The sequence below is a fragment of the Pantherophis guttatus genome, chromosome 2, assembly GCF_059756535.1.
Source record: "Pantherophis guttatus breed Tessera chromosome 2, ASM5975653v1, whole genome shotgun sequence".
NCBI classification, from domain to species: Eukaryota; Metazoa; Chordata; class Lepidosauria; order Squamata; family Colubridae; genus Pantherophis; species Pantherophis guttatus.
In genome coordinates, this window is record NC_142064.1 from 118,552,063 (window position 1) to 118,574,402 (window position 22,340).

At 43.5% G+C, this 22,340-nt stretch overlaps 1 protein-coding gene across 6 annotated transcripts in view; it reads right to left on the minus strand.

Moving 5' to 3' along the window:
- The window catches only part of FLNA (filamin A), an 89,352-nt gene that overhangs the window by 9,576 nt on the left and 57,436 nt on the right, over positions 1 to 22,340 (minus strand). For 2 of the 6 annotated variants that reach the window (XM_034434202.3, XM_087886583.1), the window contains exons 29-42: positions 21,527 to 21,716; positions 21,262 to 21,285; positions 16,308 to 16,555; positions 11,685 to 11,792; positions 8,291 to 8,381; positions 7,229 to 7,369; positions 6,997 to 7,125; positions 6,635 to 6,808; positions 6,385 to 6,546; positions 6,061 to 6,264; positions 4,882 to 5,034; positions 3,081 to 3,203; positions 1,967 to 2,233; positions 666 to 803 (exon numbers count right to left, since the gene is read on the minus strand). In XM_034434202.3, coding sequence (XP_034290093.2) covers positions 666 to 803; positions 1,967 to 2,233; positions 3,081 to 3,203; positions 4,882 to 5,034; positions 6,061 to 6,264; positions 6,385 to 6,546; positions 6,635 to 6,808; positions 6,997 to 7,125; positions 7,229 to 7,369; positions 8,291 to 8,381; positions 11,685 to 11,792; positions 16,308 to 16,555; positions 21,262 to 21,285; positions 21,527 to 21,716 — 2,152 coding nt within the window. The remainder of the gene's footprint in view (positions 1 to 665; positions 804 to 1,966; positions 2,234 to 3,080; positions 3,204 to 4,881; positions 5,035 to 6,060; positions 6,265 to 6,384; positions 6,547 to 6,634; positions 6,809 to 6,996; positions 7,126 to 7,228; positions 7,370 to 8,290; positions 8,382 to 11,684; positions 11,793 to 16,307; positions 16,556 to 21,261; positions 21,286 to 21,526; positions 21,717 to 22,340) is intronic. The other 4 variants (XM_034434204.3, XM_087886584.1, XM_034434203.3 and 1 more) reach the window with 3 other exon arrangements.

Genomic DNA, 22,340 nt, shown 5'->3' on the forward strand with positions numbered 1-22,340 from the left:
AGATTGATAATATGAGAATTTAGGTAAACTGTAAGCTATGAATATGGTGAAGATGCACAAGACTTGTAACCAACTGACACAGTTTGTTTGCAATTGAAGATGGTTTTATGTTTTTATGTATGTTGGTTTAAAAAAAAATATCCCAAAAAAAAAAGATTTTTATTTTTAATGTGTGTCAAGTGTGTTCACAGAAAAAAGTGACAATAAAGGTTATCTTATTCAGAATAATACTGATTACTGTAAAGCAGACAAGTCTATGTTATCTTCAAATGTTGGAATCTAAGCACTGGACTCCAAATGAATTTTGTATAAAGAGCACAATCAGTGTTCACAATGGACAGTCCAGCAATACTTGAAAGCCATGATTTTCCTATCCTGCTTCTACAGATTCACAATCGTTGCTCTTTTTTTTCCCCATCTGCTTGGCCAGGACTTAAGAGAAGAGGTCAACACTTTACAATAAACCGGCCAGAAACCATAATTATAATCTCCCAGAAGATCCTTAACTATTTACCTCCTCTCATAAATGCACAAATCAGACCTCTGCCCCACTGAAGTTGAAGCTGACTTTCTCTTTAATCTATAGTTAAATGTTTAGCTCTATTGAAGTCGTTTCCAGATGAAGAGTCAGAAGATGACTCTTCACTTCCCCCACAATCGCTTACCAGGCTCTTGCACAATATATGAAACTCCACATGAACCATCTTTCCGGTCCTCAAAAGCAATCTCTGCCTTACTGGGACCTTCCACAGCAATGGAGAGACCACCAGCTCCTGCCTCCCTTGTCCAGATGCTAAAGTCAGCTGGGGAACAAGGCAAACAGTTTTTATTACAAAGCCATTATGGATATATAAATCCATGAAGCAGATACATTTAAAATACATCATGTAGTCTTTACAAAATAATTCAAAAAGTGTAAAAAAACCCAGAGCTGTCTGGAACCTCTTCATCAGATCTGAAGTTCCTATATGGCAATCCCACCATCTGGCCAGGCCATTTCCCTTTCCATGCTTCCTATAAAGGGAGGTGAGAATAACCCTCAAGGAACAGGAGGAAGAGCTGAAGCCAAGACCAAGGTCACATAAAAGAAATCCCAATCCAAAGCAAAAATGTAGTTTGAGAAAACATCTCTGACTCCACCCTTCCTAGTTCTCATTAGAATAAAAGCAGGTTGGGGGAAGGCACATTTGGACTGGAAAGATTCCGTTGCTGTAACCTTATAATAAAAATAATAGTGTTTATAACTTTGGCTTCCTTCTCTGGTCTATCTCAAAGGGCTGACACTTCCTCACTGGAGTGGAAAATTAGTTCTGGTAACTGTTGTATATCCCACGTAGCTTTGCATCTATTTGAAGCCTATTTATCTGAGTTCAGGGATAAAAACAGAGGAACCATGCTAGATGTAAAACAGTTCTGGAAAATTGCCTTTCACCCGTTTCAATACCAGCATGATTGAAGCGCCATTCACGGACATTGATTTGTATATAATATATATAGGCTTTAAATATTAGTACCATCAGGACAAGCAAAAGGAGCACAGTGCTCAACTGGTTGGAATGCTGGGCAGGAGCTTAGCAAGCCTGCGTTTGAGACCCAAGAGCTGCCTGGGGTGGGGTTGAGATCTCATCCTTCTCTCCAGCTCCTGCCAGGGACATGAAAGAAGCCCCCAACTGGGTGTCCCCAGGGCAACTGTGGTATCACCGGCTAATCCTTTCAACCCGGAAGAGCCTTGGTGCTTCTGATTCAAGTGCAAAATCAGGACAAGCAGAAGACAGCAGTTTATGCTGATTTAGAAACCACGCAGAGATCCTCCACTCAATCCTTAACCCACCATCCATCACCACCTGCCATTTTACACTTGATGCATTAAATACAATGTAAGGGTGAGCATTATATTAACCAGCTTTCCCCGCTCCCAAGGTACTCACTCACAATTTAAAGCTCTTCCCCCAACTGATAGCCATACCTGGCACACCAGCTTCAGCTCTCTCCAAGCCTGGGCCACCTGCCCGGACTTTGTGTGCACCACCTTCACCAAGAGGGCCCACGGTGAACTGGAAGGGGCTTCCGGGCACGTGCTGTCCTTTATACTTGACACTGACTGAGTGGATGCCTGTCTCAGTGGGCACAAAGCGGATACAGTAGGTGTTGTTTTCTGCCTCCAAGATTTCTGCATCATGGGATTTGCCTGACGGGCTGGTCACCTGGGCAGTCATGTCCCTGATGTTGATTTCTGGGGACCACAGCACAAGAATTACATGGATACAGTTTTGCTACATGAAATACTGCTTTTGAGCTGGTAAGGCTACTTCTCACCACAGAACATGGAACATATGCTGGACATACGTTAAGCCACAGTTTATTAAATCAACCACATTAAATCAATCCATTGGCTGGATCAGTGATGGCAAACATTTTCGGCACTGAGTGCCAAAAAGGGAGTACGTGCACGCTCGCCTGGGCCGCAACCTGGAAGGGGAGCTGCCCAGGGCACATGCACGCCCCTAAAAATGAACTTCTGGTTTCCGGCGTGCATGCCAGCTAGTCTTCCGGATCAACTGGCCGACACACATGCTCAAACAGGAAAATGGAAGACCAGCTCTTCCAGTTTCTGGCACTACCGCACACAAAAAGACCATCTGATTGTTGCGTGTGCATGCATGCGTGCACACCAGAAACCCAGAAGAGCATCGGGCGACGCAGCGTGTGCCAGGTGATATGGCTCCACGTGCCACTTTGGGCATGCGTGCCATAGGTTCGCCATCAGGGGCTAGATAATGCTTAGCATAAACCAGGGTTTGGAAACCAGAACGGTTGAATCCATTCAACATGCTCAGACCCTTGCTGCTAAGACCTGGACACCTGCCTGAAACTGTCCAGGACTGAATACTTAATTCCATTCCAAATTTAGCATTTCCTCAAGCAAGCAGGGATAGGTGGAACTCTTACAATGCTTCCTTTGTCCTGAGAGAAGGTGTGGTGCTTTCACAATAGCTCTCCATTATCGCTGGATTAGTCTCACGCACAAACAGCCGCTCAACCCCCTACTTAGCTCACTTCTCCCCCTGGACTTCACTTACCTGGAATTTTCAGACTCAGGTCACACTGGCTGCCAATATTGGAGACAGATGGGGCTTTGCGGCAGCGCGTAATCATCTGTTTCATTCGTCCCTCTCCTGTCACCTTCACAGAAAATGGGCTCCCTGCATCAGAAAAAACCAGACTTTTTTGGTCAAAAGGGAAGCAAAACCTCCCTGCTAACGATAGTTTTTAAACATCCCCAAACTCTTCACAGTCCAGTCAGATCTCATCCATCCTTTCAGGGGAGAAATTGTTAATAAGATTTGTGCAGAAGCAGGATGGTATCAAGACTATACGGCACCAGAAGCATTAGCTGTCCTATAACAACTTTGGAGATCTTGGTGAATGTCTGGCTCTCCAGGGTAACAACAGCTTTTCTTTCAGCACTCAACCTTGCTAAGTTGAATGATCATGCGCAAATTGTCATATTCCTTAGGTTATCAGTCTTGGAAGTGGAGAATTAAATATCTCAAGAAGCTCAACAAAAAAATTTTTGCATCGGAAAAGAATGTCCTTAAGGAAGCTAGCTATGCTACTTTTCACAATGTGGCATCTCAACTATGTGCCTAAAGCAGCTTTCTCCAGTCTGGTGCCCTCCAAAGGGAAGGGAAGACAGGGGAGATGAGAGTTAATCTGGCCTAAATCTAAAAGGCAGCAAGACTGGGAAAGGGGACTAGAAATATACAAATTATGGAGTCCTTTGTGCTCTCTGAGTTTGGTGGTTTTCTTGCAGACGTTTCATTACCAAGCCAGGTGTAACCCTACTTTGATAATGAAATCTCTGCAAGAAAACCATCAAGCTCAGAGAACACCAAGGACTCCACAGTTCAACACTAAACCACAATAATCTCTTCTATCGGTGTCATAAAAACTGACAAAGCCTGAGACGCTCAGTCCCACTTGCTCATTTGGATGCAGATGTTCAAAACCAGATGTGTTTTGTCAATACATAAGGATGTCCTTCCACCATCATTTTGGATTCATATTTCTCTACTTAATCCAAAAGCAAACACTAGAAAATAATGTCCACTTTAACTTTCAGCTAGTGTTACTACCCTTTACAAGCAAGACCTGTGAAACTGGCGGCTCGCAGACCGGATGCGTCACGTGAAGGCCACACCCACCCCGCCTCCGCAAAGGCAAAAAACATTACGATACGTCATGATACGTCATATGATGCGATCGAGTTTGAAACCCGTGCTTTACAGTATAGCAGGAATCTTGGAATGGATTCATGGTGTCTAAATGAGCTAGACGACAACCCCCATAATTCAGCTAGTTTGGGAAATACTGATTTAAGGAAAGAGCCTGGCAGGCAAGAGGAAGAATGATATTGGCAGGTATGAGGCTCTTCGGCAGCTTCATAAACCAGGGGTCCCCAACTCTTGGGTCCTGGCCCAATACCAGGTGATGTAAGTGGCTTGTGAGTGTGTGTGCATAGCTCCATTTGCCCGAGCATGCTCGCTCACAGCTTGCATGGAACCATCCTCTCTTCTCCCCTGCCCCCCTCCGCACTCTTGCTGCTGGTCCGCAAAGCTGGGAAAATTGGGGACACTGGCAATAAATAAAGTGATTATTTTCCAAATAATATTTTTGCACTCCCCTGACAAAGGGAAACCTCGCTATTGACTTTCACATAATAGTTTTATCTATCTAGGAACCAAGTCTTACAACAGCTTGTTCAACAATCCAGATTTTAAAGATATGTCTGCCTGGCCCTTATTGGAACCATAAACACCCTAAACACTTTTTGGACCCACCTTTGGCCCCATGTGACACAACAAGGACGAATGCACTCACCTGGCACATGCTGATCTGCAAACTTAATGTTGATGATGTAGTTGCCAGGCTCAGTAGGACAATAGGTGACTTTGCAAGTACCGTCTTCCAGGTCTTCTGTATTGATATCAACTTTACTGGGGCCTTCAATGGACAAGCTCAGGCCACCATAGCCTAAAGAAAGATCCACTTGTTAGCAGAAGCTTTTGGATACATTCGAGCACCTCATCATCGTAGTAGAAGTATGCATGTTTAAGAATAATACAGCAAGCTGTACGTACAATTTTTGCTAATGCTACATAATTTCCTTTCAATTACTCATAAAAGAGAAATGTGCAGACCACTTTATCCTTGTCTGCATGAAACGTTCCCTTTCCTGGAGACACTTTCACTGAGATAATCTTCTTTTCTACCTTTCAGACATTAGCACTTAATTATAGCAACAGAACTCTAAGCTAGGGTTGTTCTTAGTTCAGTCTAACCTTCCTTTTTAGTTAGAATGCCATACAGATAGTCCCCGACTTACAACAGTTCATTTAGTGACTGTTCAAAATTACAACGGCACTGAAAAGTGTGAATGACTGTTGCAGCATCCCCATGAGCACATGATCAGAATTCAGATGCTTGGTAAATGGCTCATATTTACAACGGTTGCACTTCCCAAGGAAATGTGATCCCCTTTTGTGACTGACAAGCAAAGGCAATGGGGAAGCTAAGTCAATGTACTAACTTAACGACTATAGTGATTTACTTAACAACTGTGACAAGATAAGTCATAAAATGGGGCAAAATATCTTGCTTAGCAGCAGAAATTTTGGGCTCAATTGTGGTCATAAGTCGAGGATTAACTATATAAGACCCCCTTAACCATTCCAAGCCAGCCAGTATACTCATAGAACTAAAGACACTAAAGTGGCACAGTAGCTTTCCAGAACCTTCTGTCTTATCTTAGAAGCCCTGAAAATGAAATCTGCCCCCATGTACCTCAGGAACTTCATCATATTCACTTTTCCTCTTGGGGTAGGCTGCTTTTTAGACTAGCCTATCCCAATCTGGTACCCTTCAAATGTGCTGGATTACCACCTGCCATCATTTCCAGCCAGCATAGCGACAACAAGAGTTGTGAATATCAAATTCAAAAAAATCTAACAATGTAACTTAAGACATTTCAAAGGCTGTATTAAAACTTCATTTGTGTACCTGCATCCCTGGTGTCAATGATGAACTCTGAAGGTTCAAAGGTCCGGCCTTCACTGAGTCCTGGGCCAGAGACCCTGACGCGGCTGGCATCTCCAATTTCTGACTGGCTGATCATCACCGTGATAGGGCTGTTGGGGATGTGCAGCCCATTTTTCTTGATGTTCACAATGTGCTCTCCAATCTCTTTGGGGACAAATGAAATTCCTACAGAGACATTTGCAAGAGATGGAAAAAGGAGATAATTTGTTAAGCCTCTCCAACTATCCTGTTCTACCCATGAATTCTGCCAATTGGCTCAGAGGTAGGCTAAAAAGGGGTACTCACCAACATGTCCATTGCGTAGGCGTTTGAGCAGACAAGGCTCCTCACGACCAGAAGGTGGGATCACTGTGGCTGTCAGCTGGCTCAAGTCTGTCTCAGTGATGTTCAAGGGAATATCAGCTGATGAGCCCACTTTGAGGTGGGACATGCGCATTGTATCATCACCTGTTGAAGCAGAGGCAGACAAGGGGCCTTCAGCGTAAGCCAGCTGGCTGCCTAGCCCACTTCACATCAGAGCAGTCTCACATCTCACCAGTAATCTTGGCAGTGAAAGGACTTCCTGGGATGTGCTTGTCATTGTATTTCACTAGGATATTGTAATCTCCAGGTAGAACTGGGAGATAGGACACTGTACAGGTGCCATCCTGGTTATCAGTACATCCAATTTCTGCCTTAGAAGGGCCTTCAATGGCCAAGGAGAGGCCACCTGCAAACATCAGAAGGTCAAACACTGAAGTTATCCCTGACAAGCTCAATGCCTAAGTTGCATGAAGGAATCCCAATGACCGATTTGTACAATTTATGGATGTATTTGTTACATTGAGTCCTCCAAAGGGAAAGACACAAACAGAAGTAGGAACAGTTGTGGTGGGAGGAGCATATGTCACAGCTTACCTTCTCCAGCATCTTTTGTGTTGACTGTGAAGACAGCTGGCTTGTTGACCACACCATGGGTGAGTCCAGGACCATAAGCTGTCACATGGCCACTGTTAACATAATCCACATAGAACTGAAGGGGGCTACCTATTGAATCAGAAAGCAATCGTGATGTCATTTAGCTATTACTCAGAACTCACAAATCAGTCCCTCCAGGATAACTGGGAAACTTCACAGTCTGCAATGTTACCTGGGATATGCATATTGTCGTAACGGATGTCCATCTCATGCAAGCCAGCCTCAGTGGGGGCATAACGCACTGTCACTGTACCATCCTTATTGTCAGTAATATCTGGCTTGGCCACTTTACCAGAGGGCATGCGTACCTCTCCTTTGGAAGGGGGATAGGAAGAGAAACAAAAACAGTTCAGTGGCTTCGGTTAGTCTGAGTAGGAAGCTGTAGGGGCAGCACTGTATACTATTCTGTTAGTATGGGATCAGTAGGACATTTGAACAAAACCTGACTTCTGTTGTCCAATGCAGCAACTCACAGGATACAAGCTAGGGCATTTATCTGCACTAGGCTAGAATCCCCTAAGAATTTTGCAAGGACATTTTTCGACAGTGATGGTTTCAGAGGCCTAAAGCTAAACAATGAAATCACCCTTCTGAAGCCTGTCAATTTACAGATACTCTGGACTGGAATTTCTATCATATCAATTGGGAATGATGTCAATTACATTTCAATATATCTGGAAGAGACAGGAAATGCTGTACTATCTGTGTTTGAAGTGATATCCTTAGCATCTCCCCTGCAGCTTCAAATAGATGGTTAGTTACTCAGCTTATTTGGTAGATACCAATGAAGTGAAAGTTAAACATGAGGACTTAGTTTTAGGGTCAAATCCAAATAAGAGATGACACTTAACAATAGTTGCAAAAATGCCGATCACTTTCTGCAAAGTACTAGATGAAAAGTCACATGTGTTGTATTCAGGTAATTCACATTTTGCCTCAAGAACACCTGCAATTCCCATAAAATAAAAGCTAACTATTATTTTCTGCATCTGTTAATTTATGAGGAATGGGGAAAAAGAAAGTCAAACTTAAAACCCCCAACCTGCCCATCTCCATAAATCTTCAACTTTCTCACAAATTTCATCAGAACTTGCTCATTAACATCTCAGTTGTAAAATTTAGCTACTTAAAACAAAAATAGGGATCAGGAAGCTGAATTCTGCCTCATGTTACAGGTTGCATTCCCCAGGCTGTTAATGCACACAACTGCCTTCAAGCCACGTTACCACATTACCTGTTATCTCTCCTTTTTTGATGGTGAAAGGAATAACCAAGTCGAAAGGCCGCAGTCCAGCATCCAGCCCATTGACAGGACGATCTGTGGCCTGGAAAATAGAGGTGACCCACCATCCCAACAAGCGGAGTGAGAAACATGGAAGGCACGTTGAAAGAGAAAGATGACAAGAAGGGATGAGAAGAATCCATAAAAAAGCAATGGAACACAGCTGACAAAGACAGACTCTGAAAAGCCCCTAGTTTCTCCTAAAATATCCTAAATGCCAGAATTTGAACAGGCAGGCTGGCTAGCAAACCAGGTGCACTGCTGAATATAAATGAGCTGGACAATTTCTCTTTGCTTTGAAGTTCAGGGTTGCAAAGTCTGGATTTTGCAAGACTAGGACCCTCCTCGCTTTTGGATGCAGGCTTCGAACCCAGGACAGGACTAGGTTTTGCTATGAAGCTGAATGTTCCCTCTCCATTGCTTTCTATGCCAATACCTAATGAAACAATTAATTGGAAACTGCAATATTCAAGGACTTCCCAAGCTGGCAAGAACTAGAATTCTAAAGTCAGAACTGGGTTTAGGGTTTGGCCCCAAAAACAGAATTTCGGGCAGCTGTATAGCAGTAGCACTTAAGACTTATATACCACTTCACAGTGCTTTTACAGCCCTCTCTAAGTGGTTTACATAGTCAGCATATTGCCCCCAACAATCTGGGTCCTCATTAAACCGGCTTCGGAAAGATGGAAGGCTAAGTCAACCTTGAGCCGGTGGGACTTGAACTGCCAAACTGCTGGCAATCAGCAGTCAGCAGAAGTAGTCTGCAGTACTGCACTCTAACCATTGCGCCACCACGGCTCGTATCACTTCTTTCCCCTTTTGTTTGAAAAAGCTCTGGAGCAAAGAGAAATTAGTTCAGCTGTCTTGCCGTTAAGTTGTTTCAAGAAGCATCTGGCAATAGCCTCCTCCAGAAGCATCACTATTCCTGCCCAGGTTTTTTTCTGTATCCCCAAATTCTACCTCTCCTGCTCTTAAAGGAGTTACAGACCTCATATTTTCCAAAAGAGTAAGATCAAACCCCTGTGCTTTTTACTGCCAGATTAGATATTCTTCAAAAGGATTTAGCTTATGCTCTACCCCTGTTCCTTTCTGCTATCTCGCCCTTGTTGGCTGGCATGCTTGCCTATGTCTGGCTTATAATTCAGTTGGAATGCTAAGTACCGGGATCCAACTAATGGACAACCAGACAGACACTTGCCCATCAGCAAGTTTCCCCCCCAAAAAGCCAGGCCAGCATTAAGACAAGGAGGACTCTACTTATAGCTAGCCAGGCCCCCAGCAGACGCCCTAAACAAAGAGGTGAACCACATTCCTTCATATACCCTGGGATAAGGGTGATACCTAGCCTGATCGGGTAGGACTTGGAAGCCCTGCCCAGCAGAGGCCTTGACAAGGACGACACACAAAGCATGGATGGCATCTAGAGATGGAGGGATGTGACCTCAGACAAAGACACCCTGGGAAAAGCACCAAACCTGCCACATTCTGGAAGGTCTCCTACCCACTCTGGAATTCAAGCAGAGCAGATATAGTGAAAGGGAGTATGTTTGTGGGGGGCGGGGGTGCGATGGTGCAAAGAAAAGTGTCCTCAAAAGCCACAAAGCCTATGTTTTGAGTTCCTCCCAAGCCCTATGAGAAAGCCCCACCGTGAGAATATCATGCCTGCAGCACTGCCCCTCTGCGGAAGCTCATCAAGGAGTTTATGATAGCCGAGTGTCTCCATTTTACTTCCATTTCTCACCATACTTTGCAGAATTAATTAATTAATTAATTAATTAATTAATTAATTGCTAGCAATGTCTGTGGAGGAATCAGGCTGCTGGAAGAATGATTCATGTTTGCAGAGAATACCAAGAGAGATTATAGCCAAGCCAGCAAAGAAGCATCAGCTATCTAAGAGGAAGTGACCCTAAATTCAACAGTTAGTTGAAAATGTCTATGGAGAAGATTCTCGGACATCCAGGTCATGGTTGTCCCAAAGGTGCTTCCCCCACCCCCCTCCACCACCATCCAGTCAGAGCTGAAGAAGCTTCTTGGATGAGAAGCGAAATGTCTTCAAAGAAAAACAAGAAAGTCCAGTTGCCTCTTGAAAAAAGCAGGACAGTTAGTTGAAAAGTTTTAGGGTTCTCTAAAAACAGCCCAATTTCTTGATTTAAGCTTGGAAGAGGGGAAAAATAATGAACGTTCAGCAGTTCATTGGTTTGAGCGTCGGTGTAATCCTGTTGGTAAGAGTCACTGTTTTTCTAGTTGTATTTAAAAAAAAGAAAGCCCTATTTATGCAGTTGGCATTATAACCGTATCTAGTTTGATTCTGACTGTCTCTCGTGCTATGGAGGGAGACTATAATTCAGTGAAGGAGCACCTGCTTTGCATGGCAAAGGTCCCATATTCAGCCCCAATATCTCCAGGTAGAGATATCAGATAGCTACTAATAGAAAAGCCCAACCAACAGTGGCTCTCCAAGATCTCAAACAAGATTGCAAGTGGACAATTTCATTCTTCTGTTTTTAAATAACGTGCTGAACAAATACATCCTGCACTTCTAAATTTCAGATGGTCTCTTCCTAGTTTCTCAGTGGAAAAAAATGAATTAAAAAAAAATTCATTTGCTCTTGAAGGCTGTATCAACCCTATGTCATAAGAGGGAGATACAGGTAATCCTCGATTTACAACCCTCATTGAGCCCAAAATTTCTGTTGCTCAGTGAGACATTTCTTAAGTGAGTTTTGCTCCATTTTTCAACCTTTCTTTACCAGAGTTGTTAAGTAAATCACTGCAGTTGATAAGTTTAAAAACACGGTTGTTAAGTGAAATCTGGCTTCCCCATTGACTTTGCTTATCAGAAGGTCGCAAAAGGGGATCACGTGACCTTGGGACACAGCAACGGTCGTAAGTATGAACCAGTTGCCAAGCATCTGAAATTTGACCACATGATCATGGGGAGGCTACAAAGGTTGTAACTATGAAAAATGGGTCGTAAGTCACTTTTTCCGGTGGTCTTGTAAAGTTTGAACGGTCACTAAATGAACTGTTATAAGTCGAGGACTACTTGTAATGAATCCTATCCCACAGCTTCTGCAGCTTGGTGGTGTTTCAAGGGACAGTAGCTAATGGTGCTCCACATAGCATCTGCCCATGTTCCCCATAATGGAACCGTTATCTTTGGGTCTGATTAATTCATTGGTGCCGTTCTTGGGGAAAGGTTCGGCTCCTGACATCATCATTTCAAGCAGCCACGTCAGCCCCAAGCAGTGCCAAGGCAAGCGAAGCAGCCATCTGAATTCCATGGGACAGTTTTTCCACCCCCAGAATGCGCTGGGCTAGCTTTTCCTCTATGAAACTGAACTGTTACTGCTGGTCCCCAGGGCTGCTGTGCACCAGGTGCGTATGCGTAGGGTGGGGCACGCATCGGCTGGGCCATCTGCTGGGGGGTCTTGCGCTCACCATCCAGGGCCTGTGGCAGGAACGGGGCAAGATGGTTAGAATAGATCGACGGAAAGGCCGGCTCCAAGCCAATGACGTCATTACGGTGCTACCGTTTCAGAGCTCAGACACAGAAAAAGGACAACAGTTTTTTTTCTTTGGAGCTAGAGAACCAACCCCCATGGAGATACCTCAATCACCCGCTGCTCATTTACAAAGGATAAAATGATTCAGCACTTGCTGTTTTGATTACATGGTTTGGGCTTCTCTCAGTTGATGCTAATCTTTGAGATTCCATTCTTCCCCATAAGCAACAACCCCAAAGTCAAAACATAATACTGATCTTCAAAAGAAAGATAGAAAAATAGAAAGAAAAAGAGCGAGAGAAAGAAGGAAGAAAGAAAGAGAAAGAAAGAAAGAAGGAAAGAAAGAAAAAGAAAGAAAGAAAGAAAAGGGAGGAAGGAGGGAAGAAAGAAAGAAAGAAAGAAAGAAAGAAAGAAAGAAAGAAAAGAAAGAAAGAAAGAAAAGAAAGAAAGAAAGAAAGAAAGAAATCATTGCAAAGGACTCAGATTTGATCTGGATCTTGCCACTACCAAAGTGAGAGCTAGAAACTTGTTTTTTTTTTAAAAAAAACTACTCCACTATCTGCAATAGCAATGGCATACAAAATGAGGACAACTAAGGAACATGAGAGAGGACATGAGAGAGGAGCTCATTGTATAAAGGGGAGAAAACCTTGACGTATGAAGGTTTCTTGGATGTTCAGGGTAATCCGAAGTCACGAGAATTATTAAATCTTCAAGGATATAAGATAGACTGGTGGTCTTATTCTCAAGTGCACTCCAGATATAAAAAAGATCTGCATAGTGAAGGAATCTACCGTAAAAGACAAGAATTGGATAAGATCTTACTAGAAGGAGGGAAAGGGATATTATCTAAATGTTATGCATATTTATTGTCTCTGCAGATAGGACAGGATGTAGTGAAGGATTGTATGATAGCACGGGGGCGAAATTTTGGATATCCCCTTGACTTCCAGCAATGGGAACAGATTTGGTTGAAAAATATGAAATTAACCATGGCCTCCTCATATAAAGAAAACATATATAAAATGATCTACCGGTGGCATCTACCCCCGGCAAGATTAGCTAAAATGTTTCCCGGGACATCTGCCTGCTGTTGGAAGTGCGGCTACGGCAATGGAACCTATTTTCACCAATGGTGGACCTGCCCGCAGGCGGTTAAATATTGGAAAAAAATACGGCAATGGATTTTGGAAATTACACAGATTAATTTGGAATTAAGACCTGAGATTTTCCTATTGGGGGCAAAACCTTTGAATGTTAAATCAGATATATGGTTCTTGTTGATTCACATTATCACTGCAGCAAGATTAGCGTATGCGCAGGAGTGGAAAAATCAATACTTACCGATAGATTTGAAAATAATATATAAAATTAATGAGTGTGCAGAATCAGATAGACTAACTAGATTGATCAATGGTAAAAAAGATTCAGAATTTTATAATAGTTGGAAAGTATGGTACGATTGGGTCCAAAAAAGGTGGGATAGAATAGATATATGATGATGTATATATATATGGTGGCAAATATGTATGTATAAAGGAATGATTTTATACTTATGGACAATGTAATCACATTATACCATGGTGGCAGGATTGTATATTTTATTTGTGTATTAGTGTATAGAATATATTAATAAAAATTATTTAAAAAAAAAAAAGAGAGAGAGAGGAGCTCTGCTCTGTCCCCCTGAAGCCTCTGGATGCTTCGATTCTTTTTATTTAAAGGGCAATACAACCAAAAATGTCTAAAGTCGATGGCAGCACCTGGCTGACCTTGGCAGATCTCTGAATCCTAAGTAGGGCCAAGCTTGATTAGGTAGTACTTGTATGCGGGAAATTCCAATGCTGTATGTTAGATCGGAAATTTGAAAAAATGGGAGAAAATAATGGCAAGCTAATTTGGTACTGTTGCCAAAAGGAAAAAAAAAATTTACTGGGACATGTCCAGGAAGTCACCGGGCGTCCAGTTTGATTTAAGGGAGGCTTTACTTTTCTAAGACCTAGATCACACTCACACACACACACACACACACACACACACACAAAAAAAAAACCTTCATTGATTGCCAACCCCCAAAAATGATCTCACTGCAACATGTGTTATATAACACAGTACCAATTTACATTTGGAGAAGAGGCTGCCTGAAATTACATAGTACAAACTCAGCAGAGGAGTTTCATCATTTGCTCATGCACTGAGAGGCATTAAAATAGAAAAAGTATGTTTTTTTTTTCTTTTTAAATGTTTTCAATACTGCGCCTGATTTTTGGGAGTTGACAAGAAATGTGTGTGCAGGTGGGTTTAATATACGGATGAGTTTTTCTTGGAGGAGTGCATCCTTGTGTAAATGCAAAATACACAGCTGTAGACAGACATGTAAAGAGGTGGCTTTGGGGGGCAGTGGCGGGACGATGACGGTGGGGCAACAGAGGATCAACCAAATCACACTAATGTTGGGTTAACCAAGTTGGAGTAATGAACTGCTGGTTGTCATCAAAGTAATGAGCTTCCTTGGCAACTGGAAGTCAAATGGCCAAGCAGAAATGGAGATGTTACTGTGTGTCCTTAGGTAAGCCTTCTCCCACACCTGCCAGATGCTTTCAACAGCTCCCATCACCCCTACTATCCGCCATGCTGGTTGGGAATGAGCGGAGTTGTTGGCCAGCACATCTGCCAGCATCAGCTTGGGAGAGGGCTATCTCAGGTCAACTTGCCTCATTCTGGCAGCACAAGCTGGCAGTAAGATGCAGATCATGGACTAGCAGGGAGTGTCTGAGAGCTATCACACGGCATTTAAAGTTTGCGCTGGAGGAAGCTTGTAAAGGGAGGTGCTGCAAAAGCCAACACCAAGGGGGAAAAATTAACAGTTCAGTCCCCGAGTTTCTGCAACTGCGGAATTGAAAATCAGTGCTCCAAAGAGGAGCCTCCAGTTTGCTAAGCAAGGTGGGGAAGGAAAAGGAAAACAGTTGATTACTTTCCAGCAAATCCAAGCTTCCTTGATTCAGGGACTCTTGCCTGTTCGTTTCTAAAGCCACAAGAGAGGAGGAGGAAGAGGAAAGGCCCTGCCTGCTTCAACACCCCTCCCTTCCCTCTCCTTTCATTGAGGTGAGCCAGGAGGCTCCTTTTGTGTTGGAAACTGGAAAGTGTTACAAATATTTGAACAGGAAGACACGGTGTCCAAAAGCCAAACAATGAGTCACTTGTTAAAGACGGATAAATTGCACATCACAGTTTTGAGTTGCTAACTTGCTTTTAACTGTCAGATGTCACTGTCAAGTGGGTGGGGGAGCTCTCTCTTCCTCCTACACACCCCTTTGTCACTTCTATCCTCCCTGATTCCACACAGGTGATTTCCATGAGAAAGCATTCTGAAACACAAACCCTGAACCTAGAAACTGAAGCAACGCACTTGCAAACATGGGTCCGCCATCTTGATTTTTTTTTTTAAAAAACAACAACAAGTTTCTAGCCCTCAGATACATGGTGTGGCCAAATTGGATGAGTTTAAGTAACCTTTTCAGAAACCAGCTGCAAAGAATACAGAGACTGCCTAATTTATAGCTCCTCCTTTTTTATTTAATTAAGTAGAATCATGTCTCAAAACTGAATTAGGTAGGAAGCACTGTGGTTGCTGCTCTGGAAAGTAGGCAGGTGGGCAATCATTCCAGCAGACATCCTGCTTTCCTCTGCACAGAAAATACATTTTCTTTGGATCTTGTGAATTTAAGGGAACCAAAGGGAGGTTCAGCGGCTGCACTGTAGCTGGAGGGCAGTCTTTGTGGAAGGGAAAACACCTTCCCTCTGACCTCTCCCCTCAGCCAACAGCAAGAAAACAGGTTTAGCAGCCAGTTGTTCATCCTGCTGAAGGGCACCCCAGAATTTAGATGTGAGCTCAGTCCTGGGAAGGGGGAACCAGGAGTCATTTGTCTAAGGTGGCAGTTTTAAAGGAGAAATGCTTCATCTTTCACAGTGTGAACAAATAGCTTTGTTTCTGCCATACAGCCCTTTTTTCTAATTGTCACCCAATAATTTGATTGATTTATTCCATGTTTATACTATCCAGAAACAAGAGTTGATTTGTACCAGTTTTACTTGTTAACCAATTAGTTTTACATATTCCCTCACCTCCCACTCAAGAGTTTTTAAATCCAGGCACCAGCTGCTTTCCTCCTTTAATTTATTTTGGGGGGGGGGTGTGAAAAGGAAGGGAGAGGAGGAAACTGGGGCAGCCATTTCATCAGAACCTTTGAATAGATTTGCACACCACTTGCTTCTATGTGTACAGCATCTTTCACGTGAATCTTTGGCCACCAGAGACACCATTTGTCTATTGGAAGCACCTGAAAGATGATTGCACTTTGCCTGCACAAGAGGCAGCGTATTCCCCACAAAAGCTACCACAGCAGACTCTATGGAGGCCACCGATATGAAGATTTCTCCCGCCTCAGGGTAAAACTCACCGTAACCTGGAACGGACTGTTGGGAATATGCTCTCCTCCAAAGCGTACACAGATGACGTATTTGCCCGGCTGGGGTGCCGTGTAGAAGATGTCAAAGGTCCCATCTTCATTTTCTACCACATCAACATCTACCTCAGTGCCATCTGGTGTGCACACCGTGCAGGTCACCTTGCCTTTTCCAGCAGCCTTGGCATCCACAGTGATGACAGTCTCTTCACCAATCTGGATGGTGGGGCCTATGCCGGCTCCTAGCAAAAGAAAGAATCATGGGAAAAGGAGAACTTGATCCCAACCCACACCCAACCTTTCCTCCCCTCGTCCACTCTGAATCTGCTAAACTCTTAAGCCTCTTCAGCAATCTAGGTTTCTTAAAACGGGGCCCTTCAAATTGTGCTTGGAGGTCAACTTTGGAAGCTCTTATCACAATCTCTCTGAAAGATATGTGACTGAGGAAGGATGGATCAACCTGTATTGCCAATTTCCCCAACACATTTAGTCAGGGAAGGTGGAATCAAAAGGCTGGTTCACAAATAGATAAAAGAATCATGAATTATCAGATTGGGATAACTCAGTGCAAGTCAGACGAGAACACTTCAACAGAGTGGCTCTCTAACATTCACCACAGGATGCCTTCACTATAAGCAGAACTAGAGTTAATTCCTTCACTTCTTGGCTGTTAACAACCATGGCCACTTCAGCAAACACTTCTAACTGTGTATCAGTAAAATTTAGAAAACTTCTCTGTTTAAAAGGGACCAAGAACCAAATGGCTGAAACTAAGCCCAACCTCAACTCAGTTCCATATAAATGGAGACTGCTTCCCATTCCTTACTGCCAGAATCTTTAGCCCAGGCCTCTCCTTATGCATCTCAGTAGCTTGCTCCCAGTTGTCCATGCACTTCATGCAAGGAGGAAGCTGTTGAGGTGTCAAAGAAGAGCTACTGTAGGGCATCAATTGCTATTTGCATAGGGATGGAGGGAAAATATAAGTTATGAACCCTACCATGCTCACACAAGAGGCTGACAGCTAGATCAGAAAGACACTTGATACTTCATATCAGCCCCTAGGACTAAATCAGACAACTTCACATTGAGAAATAGAGCAAATAGTTAGCGTTATTATAGTAATCAAAGCTATGGTCAGTCACTATCAGGAGCAGATTCTTGAAGCAAAGGAAGAGTTTTACGTGACCGTATCTATCAATGCCAAAGGTTTTTGGGAGAGCTCATTTCCCCTGGAAAATAAGCCCCAACTTAACAGGGAAAGTGCCATAGATAAAGGTGTTTTTCTGAATTTTGAATAATAACTTCTATATGGTGATTAGCTTTTATTATTAAGAGAAAACCTTAGCTGAAATTCCAATTGGCAGCCCACTCTCTATAAACTACAATTCTCAAGGTACTGAAGTGAGGTGAATGAGATGAGGCAGTTCCAGTACTACTAACATCCCTTGGTCTATTGTTTTAGCTGCTTTTATATATTTTAAAATGTTTTTAATATTTGGTCATGATACTATAATGATTTTAGATATTTACTGTTTTAGGTTTGTGCCCAGAGTCACTTACTCATGAAATAGGTGGCTATATAAATTAGATAAATTGCTTCAATTTTCAGCTATTTTCTTCTGAATCTGTTGCTTTCTGCCAGAACATTGAATTCACAGGTTAAGCAAAGTCATCAAGACTTTCACAGCGGCCTAGGTTCCTTTTTTGGGAATCCAGAATTAGTATTATTTTGGCAGGGTAAATATTTTTCAGTATTGGGCAAGGTATGTTGACAAGCGAGATGCCTGAATTCATGTACGGTACCGCCAGTTTGGCACGCACGAGCAAGCTTTGAGTGAGTGCTTTCCCTGCTCAGATTACTTGGTGAACTCCATCAGTTATAGAAATGCCAAACAGATGTCTCTCACCATCTGGCAAGCTAGGTCCATACTAAAGACCTGTCCATCCCTTGCAATTTATAGCTCTTCTTTGGATGTCAGAGATCAGCAACTTTTTCTCTCATATTGAGAGAATCCAGTAATTTACCTGTTTAAGCTCTTAGGCTTCCACACACGTCATTGAAGTACAATTTCAAGTATCCATTGGCCAAGCTGGCAAAAACTGGTAGAAACTGTAGTTCAGAAGCATCTGGAACACCACATTTCCCCTTGCCCCTACCGATCTGTGTTCCTATGCTTGATCAAGTGAAGGAACATATGCTTTTAACATGGTTCTTCTACAGTGTCCAACCAGTGGAAAGCCACAGAATGGACAAGAGAAGCAACTTCTGCTTCAAATTATTCAGTAATGATTACACCAGGGCAGGGGTCTCCAATCTTGACAACTTTAAGACTTGTGGACTTCAACTCCCAGAATTCCTCAGCCACAGCAAAGCTGGCTGAGGAATTCTGGGAGTTGAAGTCCACAAGTCTTAAAGCTGCCAAGGTTGGAGTCCGTTGCTCCAGGGAATCCTTGACTTACAATCGGTTGCTTAGTAACCACAATTGACTCAAGAGAGGACTTACAACCCAGATTTGAAGTTCTAACAATTGGGCCTCTCCACAGTCATGTGACCAAACTTTGGGCACTCAGCAACATGGTCACTTGCAGCATCCAGTGGTCATGTAACTATATTCTACAACATTTCTGCAGAAAACCAGCACAATTTCCTTAACTGCAGTGAGTCGCTTAATGACTGCTGCAAAAGCAGTCATAAAATTGGGTTAGTCACAACATATGACTGTAATGGGCAGGCTCCATTACAAGTCATATGTCAAAGACTGCCTACAGTTGCGTCCCTTTCTGGATCGGGACTCCCTATGCACGGTCACTCATGCCCTCGTCACCTCTCGCCTGGACTACTGCAATGCTCTCTACATGGGGCTCCCCTTGAGGAGCACTTGGAAGCTCCAGCTGGTCCAGAACGCGGCCACGCGGGTAATTATGGGGGCGACATGGCGCTCCCATGTGACACCTTGCCTGTGCGAGCTGCACTGGCTTCTGGTGGTCTTCCGGGTGCGCTTCAAGGTATTAGTTCTCACCTTTAAAGCGCTCCATGGCTTAGGGCCCGGTTATTTGCGAGACCACCTTCTGCCACCGATAACTTCCCACCGGCCAACTCGGTCCCACAGAGAGGGCCTCCTTAGGGTGCCGTCGGTCAAGCAATGTCGACTGACGACCCCCAGGGGGAGAGCCTTCTCTGTGGGGGCACCCGCCCTCTGGAACGAGCTACCCCCAGGAATACGACTAATCCCGGACCTCCGGACCTTCCGTCGAGCTTTGAAGACCTTCCTATTTCAGCAAGCTGGGCTGGCTTAAAATTTTAATGAGTTATTTTAAGGGTAATGGGTTTTAATGTTTTGGGAAGCCAATTCGATTTAATTCTGCTTTTAAATTATTTTAAATTTTGTATTGTATGTATTTTAATTTTGGCTGTGCACCGCCCTGAGTCCTTCGGGAGAAGGGCGGTATACAAATTTAAATAATAAATAAATAAATGAATGAATAAATAAATAAATAAATATAGCTGTCATTATTAGCGGTTACGACAGTCTTATCTTTCAGGAATTACCATAATACTTTTTTCTGAGCCACCAAAGTTGGAAGTTGTCATTACATATTATGCAAACTACTCCTATAATTTTGAATATGTGTTCTGTGAAGGAATACTGTTGTTCCTTTTAACTATCTTGAATTTCCCTTTACCCAGCTTCATTTTAGGAGCTTAGATTCTTGTATTTGTAGAAAGAGAAAAAAAACCTTCCCTGATCTGAAAATAAATCCCCAGCAGTTCTTCGATTAACATGGGAGATTTTGCTAGCCACTCCTATAAATACAGTCTGTTCTCTGCTTCAAGACTTCTGCACCTTGACAATAGGCATCTTCCAGGACAACGTGGTCCCCTCCAGCCACCCCAAAGCTTGCAACACCCCTGTCTATAGAGAGGAAACCTTTCCCCGAAAGGTTAGGGAACATGCATGGTGCCAATCCATTTATTTCTGATTATAAAGACACACCCTTCATGGTGCAAGCAAGAGGGTGACTTCAAGAGCGCAGGGAAGGGAGAGGAAGGGGCTACTTGGGGAATGGGAGGGGGGAGTTTCAGGACCACCATGCTGCAACCTTACCCTGACATTTAGATCCACCTGCTTGTTTCTCAGCAGTTCACAGAGTTGGATGCAGCCCAAGGTGTTTTTCCACCCTCAAGGAAAGGTACGTACGGTTTGCCAATAAAGCAGAGCTGCTTGCCAAAGTTATAAGTAACCCTTAGTTGAACTATTGGAGGAAAACATCAGTCATCTCGGCTCAATATTCACGACACAATCTGGGCTACGTGAAGAATATGATGTAATGAGAGGTAGGACTAATAGCCCAGATGTTCCTGTGGACCACGATCCCTGGCTGAGTCCATCATGTGTGAAGAGAGAAACGAATCCTGCCTCAGGACATGAAGGTTATCTGCTCTTCTCAAGGCTTGAGAGCTGATTAGGGGTCCTTCTTACAGACTGGCATTTTTATAGTAAGAGTAAAACCATTTATTTTCCCATTAATCTGCCAGAGCTATATCTATAAAAAAATATTCTGATAATTGGTTTTTAAAATGACAATCTTAACCGTTGACTGATTGATCAGCAGGACTGCAATTGAAGAGCCTACTTTTTAAATTTCCAAATCATTCCATCCTAATGTTTTACTTAAGATGTTCCTTTACATGGCAAGTGGAACAATAAATGGCAGCTCTGTATTATTTCTGGCAAATGGCACACCGACATCAAAAGACTGATTGGACGGGCCTAGTTCTAGTACACATGTGCTTTAAAGCAGCCTCTTCCAGTTCAAACGGTGTCCTGCCGCCCAATCACAAGCACAGGTGGAGTCTAATGCAGGGGAGGGGAACCATGCAAGGGGAAAACTGCAGGGGGAGCAAGCAGACGGAGGGGAGGGGGGAAGCCATTAGCAAGCTGCTTACCTAGCCCATGACCTCCAATCGACACTGAGGTGAAAGGGCAAAGAGCAAGGGTAATCAGAGTGAGACAAAAATCACACAAAACAGTGCACAATTAAAAAAAAACACACAGGAAACATAAATCCCTTTCCCCACAGTGATGCGCAGTGGGGCCGGAGGTGCCCGGCAAAAAGCAGTCTGTGTGGGGCGTGGCGTTGGTTCAGCGTGGCTTGCCCACCCTCCAGCATCTTCCCCCACCCTGAGACCCCTTGCCCGGAAGAGCTCTCACCTGTCACCGTACACTTGCTGGCATCACCGGTTGGTAAAGCACGGATACGGTAGGGCGAGTAGGGAATCTCATCCCCGCCATACTTGATGAGAATGGTGTAGCGGCCAGTCATGTCGGGGACGTAAGACACTGTGTAGGTGCCATCTTGGTTGTCCCGGATGGTGGCCTTTTTGGGTTTGCCTTCAGGATCCTGAGCAAAGAGCAAGGCAAGTAAGTGGGTTGATGTAGAGCCAATGGAAGGCACACAAACTATAGGTCAGGGTTCCCCAAAGTGGTTGGTATCGACCCATAAGGGTCAGTGAGACTACCGAAGGGGTCAATGTTACTACAGAACAGTGTGAAATCTCAGCTGCCCATTCTTTAGCAGATGCTGGCCTTCATATGCATTAAATTCCTGCCAAGAACCTAGGATATTGTAATCTATTGGCATAATATATGTGCAGATCCAAGAAGTGGAGTCTTTTGTAACTGACGGACATTTTGTCAATGTGCAGATTTGTAGTGCTATCCAAGATCTTTTGGTATGGTACCCATTGTGTCAATAACCACTGGGATCATCATCATCATGCGCCCACCCTCTGGAATCAACTCCCCTTGGAGCTCCGATTAGCTCCTGACCTTCGCACCTTCCGCCGGGAATTAAAAACTTGGCTTTTCAAATCCCTTGACCTGGACTGATGATGGGATTTTAATTGGTTTTAAGGGTTAATTTTAATTTTTTTTAGATTTTGGTTTTTATTTTATATTGTGGCTTGTGTTTTATTGTTGTGAGCCGCCCTGAGTCCATTGTGAGATAGGGAGGCATATAAGCCGA